General features: G+C 35.9%; 1 protein-coding gene across 1 annotated transcript; it reads right to left on the bottom strand.

Annotated features, from left to right (window-relative positions):
- Positions 1-8,239: 8,239 nt before the first annotated feature.
- LOC123886991 lies at positions 8,240-9,194 on the bottom strand. The gene has a single exon (XM_045936254.1). The coding sequence runs from the start codon at positions 9,097-9,099 to the stop codon at positions 8,431-8,433; it is 669 nt and encodes a 222-aa protein (XP_045792210.1). The 5' UTR covers positions 9,100-9,194; the 3' UTR covers positions 8,240-8,430.
- Between the last annotated feature and the right edge of the window lie 568 nt (positions 9,195-9,762).

Raw genomic sequence — 9,762 nt, forward strand, 5'->3', positions numbered from 1 at the left:
TAAACACATCTCTCAAATATCAATTTATGTGTACATATCTATTAAGAACAAGTATATTAAGAACAACACTTATCACCACTTCTCAACCCAGACTCATAAATCACATTTATTTGGCTCCCATATTCAATCATCCACCTACACCCTTGCATCAAAATTTGTCTAGCCTCCAAATACTTGTCCACGCAAAACTTATTACTAAGAATAGAATCAAAAATAGAGGTCTCAGAGAAAGGTATTGTTCTGGTAAAAACTCAAAGGGGGTTGTATTATTGACTAAATGGTATGATTACACTCGGTTCAATCCCAACAACCCTGGGAGTTTTATAAGTCAGAAAAAGGATCTAGAACATAGGGGGTTTGTATTATTCAAGATTGATAAGGGATACAAGTATGAAAAAATTGATTAACTTTACAAGAATGAAAGTATGGTGGTTTCTCCGAATGAGCCTCCCTTGTTCTCTTGAAGAAGATCCTATTTATAGGCAAAACATCTCCCTCTTGTTGTTTGATAACCGCCTTGCTTGGAGAGGAATTCATGGGTAGTGGGCGGTTACTTTTCCTTCTTCTCCAAGCTTCTTCCTTCTTCTCCAAGTTTCTTCCTTCTTCTCCAAGTCATGGTGGATCATGCTTATCATGTGTTTTTCATGGTTGTTTTCACGCTTCTCCTTTAGATGCTCCCATTGGGCTTTTTCGTATTGGGCCTTAACAAATCACACCCTGGTCCATGGCCCGGTACACAGCCCCCCAAGCACGAGGCTTCAAGAAGGCGAAGTGCTTTTGAATGAAGTAACTTGGCGATTATTATGTCTCGGCGTGGTTCTATGTCGCCTATTTGTTGCTGACTCATACTATTTGTTTGCTTGTCGCCTTGTCCTTCCTTTTGTTGTTGATATTTCTTAGATAATTTGTACGCCCTTCTATGACTTTTGAATATCTTGATGTACGCCATTTGTGGCTTTGAATATTGTTGTCATTGTTTCTTGGCGACTTTGAGCAAGTTGGCAAGTCGCCCTTCCTCTTTTTTCATTGTATTTGCATTTTCAAGTCAGCGTTGTCACCAATCTCGCCTCTTCATCTTTCGCGGATCGCCTTTCCTTCTTGGAAACGAATTGAAACTTTGTGGCTAGTCACTTTGTTAGTCTGTGCTTCTGCTTCTTCTACTCGACATACGTTTCTTATTTTCTTTTGACATTCTATATTTGAAGATTGTAAGTAGTCTAGCGTAATATGTCTCGCCACTTCTTTGTTGTAGTTGATTTTCGTACTGTCAGGTTTGCACGCCTTATTTTGTAACTATTGTTTCTTTGGAGATTTAGAAAGAATTGGCGCTGCTCGGAGTCGCCCTTCCACTGTACTTTGTGTTTGGTGTTGAAAATAATCTCGCCTTTTAAAATTTTCAACTTTGCACCTGCAATGTCTTTAGCTCTTTAAATATAATTATATATCATTTGTGAATAACTTTATACCTGTTGCCTTTTGGCGATTGTAGCTGGTATGGCGATATGTCGCCTTGTTTTGACTGCGTGCAAGCTTTTTCTGTTGGTGATGTTGATAATCTTGCCTTTCTTCGCTGTATGTTTTCTTTTTATGACACCCCTTACTCGTAAGGTTTACAGGTAGCGTCAGGGCCTTTCAACCTTGTTTTATTTTTCTGTTTTTGACGTACCCTACTCGTAAGGTTTACAGGTATCGCCAAGGCCTTTCAACCTTGTTTTATTTTCTGTTTCTGACGCCCCCTACGGGTGACGCCAAGGCCTCTCAACCTTGATTTATTTTTTGTTTCTGACGCCCCCTACGGGTGACGCCAAGGCCTCTCAACCCTGATTTAATTTCTGTTCTTGACGTCCCCTACGGGTGACGCCAAGGCCTTTCAACCTTGTTTTATTTTCTGTTCTTGACGTCCCCTACGGGTGACGCCAGGGCCTTTCAACCGTGATTTATTTTCTGTTTCTGACGCCCCCTACGGGTGACGCCAAGGCCTCTCAACCCTGATTTAATTTCTGTTTCTGACGCCCCCTACGGGTGACGCCAAGGCCTCTCAACCCTGATTTAATTTCTGTTTCTGACGCCCCCTACGGGTGACGCCAAGGCCTCTCAACCCTGATTTAATTTCTGTTTTTGACGTCCCCTACGGGTGACGCCAAGGCCTCTCAACCCTGATTTAATTTCTGTTTTTGACGTCCCCTACGGGTGACGCCAAGGCCTTTCAACCCTGATTTTGGTTCAGAGCTTTCATATGAGTTGATCTCTATTCCATCACTGGTTAGTCTTTATTGGTCTAGAGCCGGCTGGCTTCATTATGGTTCAGAGCCCGCAACTTAATCATGATTGCTGCAAATAAACTTTGATACATTAAAGGTTCAACAATAATAATATATGAAACATAAAACAAACAAAAATGATACCGCCATGGGTGGTTTGTTGCGGCGCTCCTCGCCTAGTAAGAAAAAAAAAATATGTTTTGGCGTGGCGAGACTGAGTTCCTTTGCGGTAGTCATTGCGGAATATGCTTCAACCTGAAATATTAGTTGGCGACTTCTATCTCGCCGAGTGGCATCAATGACCAATTGCTTGTACTTTGCCTTCTCTTGGGAGAGTGTTGCTTTCCATGTATTTTGCACATGTAAGAAAAATACACACCACGTTATGATTGACGAAGTTAGAGACATATAAGAACCACATTTCCTGGTTTATTTCCTTGTAAGAACTCTTTCTTTTAGAAATAGTAATAAATTTAGAGTGTTAAAAATAGAACTATCATCGTAGCATAAGCACAACAAAAAGATATTAAACTGTTTTAGAGGTACACTACACCCCTTTATAGAACGCTGAGTAAATATTTCTTATCAGTCAATTTTCAAGTCATAAACACCTTGCAGAATGTAATAAAAGTAGGAATTAGCAAAATACGAGCTTAATGAAGACTCGTTAAAAAGGGTACTAACGTTTGTTATAATCACATTTCCTGTGCTATCTCATTGCAAAAATAATAATAACAGCATATAACTACCAAGGGTGCCACAGTAACATTTTATTCCTTCAAACTTGAAGTATTAGAATCCTTTAAACCGAAGTATTAGGATAAGTGAGAAACAGAGTACAACAAGTCCACAAGTTTGAATTATTTTGACTCTTCATCAATTACTAATTGTTTATGATTAACAAATCCAAAATCACTAATTAACTTAACTATAACATGGCACATACACCACATCATCAATAACAGTAGAATATTAAAGATGACTGGAATCCGTAAAATTAAAGGAACTGGTAACTGAGCAATACATCCTCAGTAAAATTAAAGAGAGAAGAAAGCTATCACCTGGGTTATGATCATTCAAGCTAACCGATGATCCAACAATGGTTAGTGACTATAAGTACATGTTTTGGCGCGGCGAGATTGAATTCCATTGCGGTGGTTATCGCAGAATATGCTTGAACCTGAAATATTAGTTGGCGACTTCTATCTTGCCGAGTGGCATCAATGTTCAGCTGCTTGTGTTTTATGATCACCTCTCTTAGCAGGAGTGTTGCGCTCAAAGTATTTTGCACATGTAAGGACACACAAACAAACGTTATGAAAAATGTATAGCCATTTAGTGGCTACTATTTCAATTCGATTAACACGTTATTCCCAGATTGTTCCCAACAATCTTAACAGTCTTGGAGCATCTATTGCTTGAAAGTATATTTCATCTACAGTTTCATTCTATATATACTTATTAATTAGGCTTGTATCATAAATTCCCGTAAAAATCGTTAATCTTTATGTCATTGAAATAAAAGTATATCAGTGAGACAAATACATCTACTATCATATAAAGGCAAGAAATATAACCAATTTTTCTATTGGACTCTAAAATATCACGTTGTGTAAACTAACAGCGACAATCATCATGTTTGAATAGGCAAACTAGTAGTCCACAACAATTTGGAAAATACGGCTATCAAAACTGATTGTCATACACACATATTATATAATATTATTTATTCAATAAATTATTTTATTCAAGAAGCATATAGACACAGACTTAATTTATCCAGAACACATTACTAATCATGGACCTTTCATTAAGAGGATAATGTCATTAAACAAACTAAGATAATAAATTGCAGAGAAGTTTCATAGTTAAAAAGCATTTTAGAGTACTTTCCTGAGGATTTTGAATAGAGTCCGTTCCGCATAGAGTCTGTGTTGCTTGAATTCTTGTGAGACGGATGTTGAGCTCGTCTTGATCAGTCGTCATGTTCTTTCCGAACCTGGGTAATTACACCGATTCCTTCATAAACTTGGTGATGAAGCGGTGGTTCCTACACAACGATAATTTCTCCACAGCCGACGGCGGCGGCGATTTCATCATGAATATGACGGCAGCGACGGCGGCTTCATTGTTGTCGCGTGGAGCTTGGCCAACAACGACCATAACGAACACATATGAATAAAGCTTTCTCTTTTAGTGACACACAACGTGACGCGTGAGATTTGAAACAAAACACCATCTGGACTGCGAGCAGAGTCGCGATAGAGAAGATAGTGGGCGGACTGGCTAGCAGTTTCGTGTGTTTGTGGAGATGTTTGATTTTTTGTCTAGTTCGATGTGGTAGGCTGGGATCAAATGATTTTACCGCAGCCCCACGGTGGGCGCCAAAATGTTCTGGTAAAAACTCAAAGGGGGTTGTATTATTGACTAAATGGTATGATTACACTCGGTTCAATCCCAACAACCCTGGGAGTTTTATAAGTCAGAAAAAGGATCTAGAACATAGGGGGTTTGTATTATTCAAGATTGATAAGGGATACAAGTATGAAAAAATTGATTAACTTTACAAGAATGAAAGTATGGTGGTTTCTCCGAATGAGCCTCCCTTGTTCTCTTGAAGAAGATCCTATTTATAGGCAAAACATCTCCCTCTTGTTGCTTGATAACCGCCTTGCTTGGAGAGGAATTCATGGGTAGTGGGCGGTTACTTTTCCTTCTTCTCCAAGCTTCTTCCTTCTTCTCCAAGTTTCTTCCTTCTTCTCCAAGTCATGGTGGATCATGCTTATCATGTGTTTTTCATGGTTGTTTTCACGCTTCTCCTTTAGATGCTCCCATTGGGCTTTTTCGTATTGGGCCTTAACAAATCACACCCTGGTCCATGGCCCGGTACAGGTATCATCTTCTAATTAAAAGTGACCAATCCAAATTTCTATAAATGGAGTGGAATGTGATCATACCTGGATCAGAGATGACCTAGTCGGTGATGGTGTTTCTCTTCCGTTCCAATGAATAGGAGGGGGTTGTGTATTTGCAGGTGATCTGACACTCAAGTCAGCAAGAGTGTGAAGTAAAGGTTTTCGGAGTAAGAATAATGTATTTGGATCCTCTCTATGAGAGAAGTATATATAGCCCACAGTGTTGGGCCAAGACCATTGATGGACATGTTTAATGTCATCAATGGCCGTCGGAAAACGGCTGAAAAGCCATGATGAGCAGTAAATGTTTATCATTTCGATGTCGTGCGTTACGATTGCGCTGTGCAAGTCGAACGTTGACTAGAGTTGCGTCTTTGTGGGCTTCTCGCTATTGGCCCTTGCTCGACGGTCCAAGAGAAGTGCTTCCTCTGCGATTGGGCCTTGGGCCCAATCGAGAACATAATGGATAACTCAACTAGTTGAATTGGTTGAGTTAAAGGTTTTTTTTATAATTAAACGATTGAATTATAAGGAGTATAAGAGGTACTCAACCCTTACGATTTATACAAAAGTCATTAGTTGCTTTGAATACAAGTTAATAGTTCATTACGCCAATCCGAAATTACAAAGAAGGAATTAAGTCTTATTCGACCTATAAACCAAACCCAAGAAATAAAAATAATCTGATCTACAAGAGAGACCAAATTAACATCTCCACATAACATAATGTTGTTTCGAGTTCGCCATATACACTAAGTGGTTGCTAGCCAAATGAAAACTAAAAATTAATGAGTTAAAATAAACCTACATAAACATACTAACACCGTTAAGAGAAAAACACAAAAAGTCTTGAATTTTTGCAAAATCCATGATCGTGTGTTAGAAACTTAACCATGTCAATCGTAAGACCTAAGATACGTTTTTTCTTGAGTTATTACTCCTCCAGTTTCATATATAAGATAAAATTTACTTTTTAAATTCATTGTAAATTTGATATATCTAGAGTAAAATGTTGTCTAGATACATCAAATATACAATGAATCTAAAAATATAAAACTATATATATATATATAGGACCGAGAGAGTATTATAAAACTTTAATATCAATCAAACACGTCAACTATATATTATGTGAAGCCGTTTACGTATTACTTTATAAAAAAAACATCAAACACTCATATACTCCCTCCATCCAAAAATATAAGAATTATTTGACCACTACACGCATACCAATGCATAATTTTGATTACGTATATTTTTAATTGTGCATTAGTAAAAATTATAGAAATTTGATATTTTGAAAATACTCGTCGAAACAAATCAAACAAGATTTTATATGATAATATTTACATTTATATACTTTTAGAAAAATACGGTCAAAACAAAACATATAAATAGTGCATTTAATCAAATGAGATCTTATAAAATAAGAGGGATAGAGTAATAAATACGATTACGTTTCTACCATGTCACAACCCACACAAAAAAGAGAGTATAAACAAAAAACAGAGTCTAAACTATTTTTCTAAGAATAGGATAAGACAAAATGAAAACTTAAAAACAGAAAAATCACTAAATCAAATTTTTGGTCCTAACATGACTATTTTTTGCATGAAAGACATCTGTAACCGAACAAATATAATTCATTCATCAACCACTTCGTTGATAACGAGGTGGATGCTTTATCTTTGGATCCTCCATTACTCTGCACTGCTAGTGTGTAAAACTACAGAAGTGGTTGGTGTGTCTAGCAAAAAAGACAAATTCCATAGTTAAATACCGTACGTACTACTATATCTTTATTGTTTGAAATTTTATGAACTAACCGATACTTAGTTAAGTTGATCCGGTTTTGATTCACGTTAGATTTGATAGAAAAGATTATGGTTCGATCTCTCACAATTGCGATCACTTGATATTATAATTAATTCCGAACTAGAGCAAGCTGAAATCACTTGATATTGATACTATAACTGACATTCGAATTAGATTAGCCGGTCTAATAAACCGGATACCAATAGTGAAAACCAAAAAAAATTATAAATTAAAACTCAAAATAAAAATTTCTTAATGTCATACAAAGTAGTTTAAAAATAATTAATCAAGATCGAAATATCTATTATGTTTCGGATTGGGCCAATGTTCAATATAAACGCTTTACGCATTCCTCATGCAGTAAATATACTCCTTTCAACGTCATTAGAACCGTCAAATTCATTTTAACAGCTCCATTTACTCTACATCAGTTGTTGTCAATTGTCACTAACGGGTATAATTGTCAGTCTATATAAGAACAAGGTTAAGAATAAGGTTTTAACGTTAAGATACGTAATTAAATCATTTTTCACTTCATTCTTTAATCATATAATAACTTGAGCGTTGAAATATTAAGATATTTTACAAATATATTCTTCACTGTAAATCACTATTTCAAAGATCTAGCATTACTGTAACTATTGCCTCAAATTTTATCATCAAAATCATCCAATTATGATCCATTAAGGACAATTTTAATTTTAAATATGATTACTTTCAACAAAAGAAACATGTAAAAAACCAAAGGTAAAAAGAAAGATTTAGACCTTGTTGGTGTTTGAATATTTGTCTCGAAATTATGATATATTGTGAGATGTGTGACCCCGTTTGAATTAGCTTATTTTTTAGCTTATGCAATAAAAATTATGTTTTATTCTATTTTATAAATTCACACTGATGAATATTATATTTTTATAACCTATTTTATCATAAACTAGCTCAAAAAACCTATAATACATAAAAATTGCATAAACTGTTTGTATAAGCTCAAAAATAAATTAATCGAAATGTAACCAAACATATTTGGTCGTCAACCCAAATATTAGCTTATAGGAAGAGATTATCCTCAAATATTTGATATTTATCCACCCAACAAAATGGGTGTTATGGATTTGTTCCTTTTCAATTTTAGGAAAATTAAATTTTATGTTGTTTTTGTTTTTGATGTCTTATACCAATTCCACAAAAAAAAAAATCAAAAAATAAATAATTTTCTTGGTGGAAAAGAAGTAAGAAAGAAAACAAAAATGACATAATCAGGGACCAATTTGTTTCTCAATTAATTTAACAAAAGAACCATTAACAAATCTTCTTAATCCTACAAACTTTTCACATCTATCACCTACATTTTCTATCCTTCCTTTTTTTCCTCCTTCTAAAATTAACCCCAACATTTTCTCAGATTTACATTTTCCACCCCAAAATCTCAACGCCACCACCTACATAGCTTGTAATGACTCCGACCGCCACAAAACATCCGACACCGGTTCACCATATTCAAACAACCCATCCCCTGTCACAAAACCTCCGGCACCACCGTTGTTACCATCACACTCCGACAACAACCCGGTTTCAAAACCAAACCCATCAAAACCGGAAAAATCATCATCAAACCCAGCAAACCCGGTCAGGTCCACCTTTTCCGGTTCAACCCGACCCGGTTCATCACCTGAAACCACAGTTGGTGGCAAACCAAGTTCATCATCAGAGGCCTCAAAAAGGTAACCCAGCTCAACTGAACCGGTAACATGAACCGGCTCGGTTAGACCCGGTTCAACCCCGGGTGAAAAAATCTCTTCTTCAAAGCTTTTGATAACTGAGTCAAGACCCATCACAACCGAGTCACGCTCAGTTTGTTCAGGAACATTATCAGCATCATCAAGTATATGAAAAATCTCATCTTGAAGTTGAACATCCGAGTCAAAAACCGAGTTAACATCAGAACCTGAGTCAACTCGTGTAAGCTGAGACTCCAACTCGGACGAGTTAACATCAGAAACAGAGTTAACCTTACGAATCTTAGTTTCAACCGAATCAACACAATGAGTTTCGGAATCGGTATTTGACTCATCATGAACTCGCTTTCTCTTGTCGGTGGAATTCTCCATTGTTATTATGAATGAAAAATGGAGAGAAAGCAATGAAGTGAGAGAAAATGAGTTTGTAGAGAGAGAAAAAGGGAAGTGTTTGGGTGGGAGGAAAGAGAAAGGATGGAGGGTATATATAATGGTTGGAAAAGTAAGATAGAGTTGTATAATTTAATTTTTTAACCAAAGATAGTGACAGGCGCGTGTAAATCAGAAAAGGAAAATACAACCCATTTTTGTTAGTTGGTTCGATGATAATTGACGTTAAATTTGATAGAAAGTATCACGGTTCAATCTACCGTAAATGTAATTGAAAGGTGATTGAACCACTTATGCCAGAACTGATTCGAACCAAATTAGACGATCTCATGGGCCGAATACCGATGTAAAAACTTAAAAGAAAAAAAATATAAACATATTAATAAGTTTTATCTTAAATCTTTATTCATTTAATATTTTTAAAATATAAAAATTATCTTTTTAACAATAACTTTATCATTGATTTTCTTTTTTAATATATTTAAAAGTGTCCTGAAAATACTATTTAGCATGATAGATACAAAAATAGTTCTATAAATATAGTTTAAATGATAACTAAGAACATTATTGGAGTTGTCGGATTCGAACCCTAAATTTCAAGTTTCTCTAAATTTAAATGTGTGAGTCTTGTTATTAGATTTTTAA

The sequence above is a fragment of the Trifolium pratense genome, linkage group LG5 (genome assembly GCF_020283565.1).
Source record: "Trifolium pratense cultivar HEN17-A07 linkage group LG5, ARS_RC_1.1, whole genome shotgun sequence".
NCBI classification, from domain to species: domain Eukaryota; kingdom Viridiplantae; phylum Streptophyta; class Magnoliopsida; order Fabales; family Fabaceae; genus Trifolium; species Trifolium pratense.

Coding starts and splice junctions, on each gene's coding strand:
- LOC123886991 (XM_045936254.1), bottom strand. CDS start 9,099: ATGGAGAATTCCACCGACAAGAGAAAGCGAGTTCATGATGAGTCAAAT.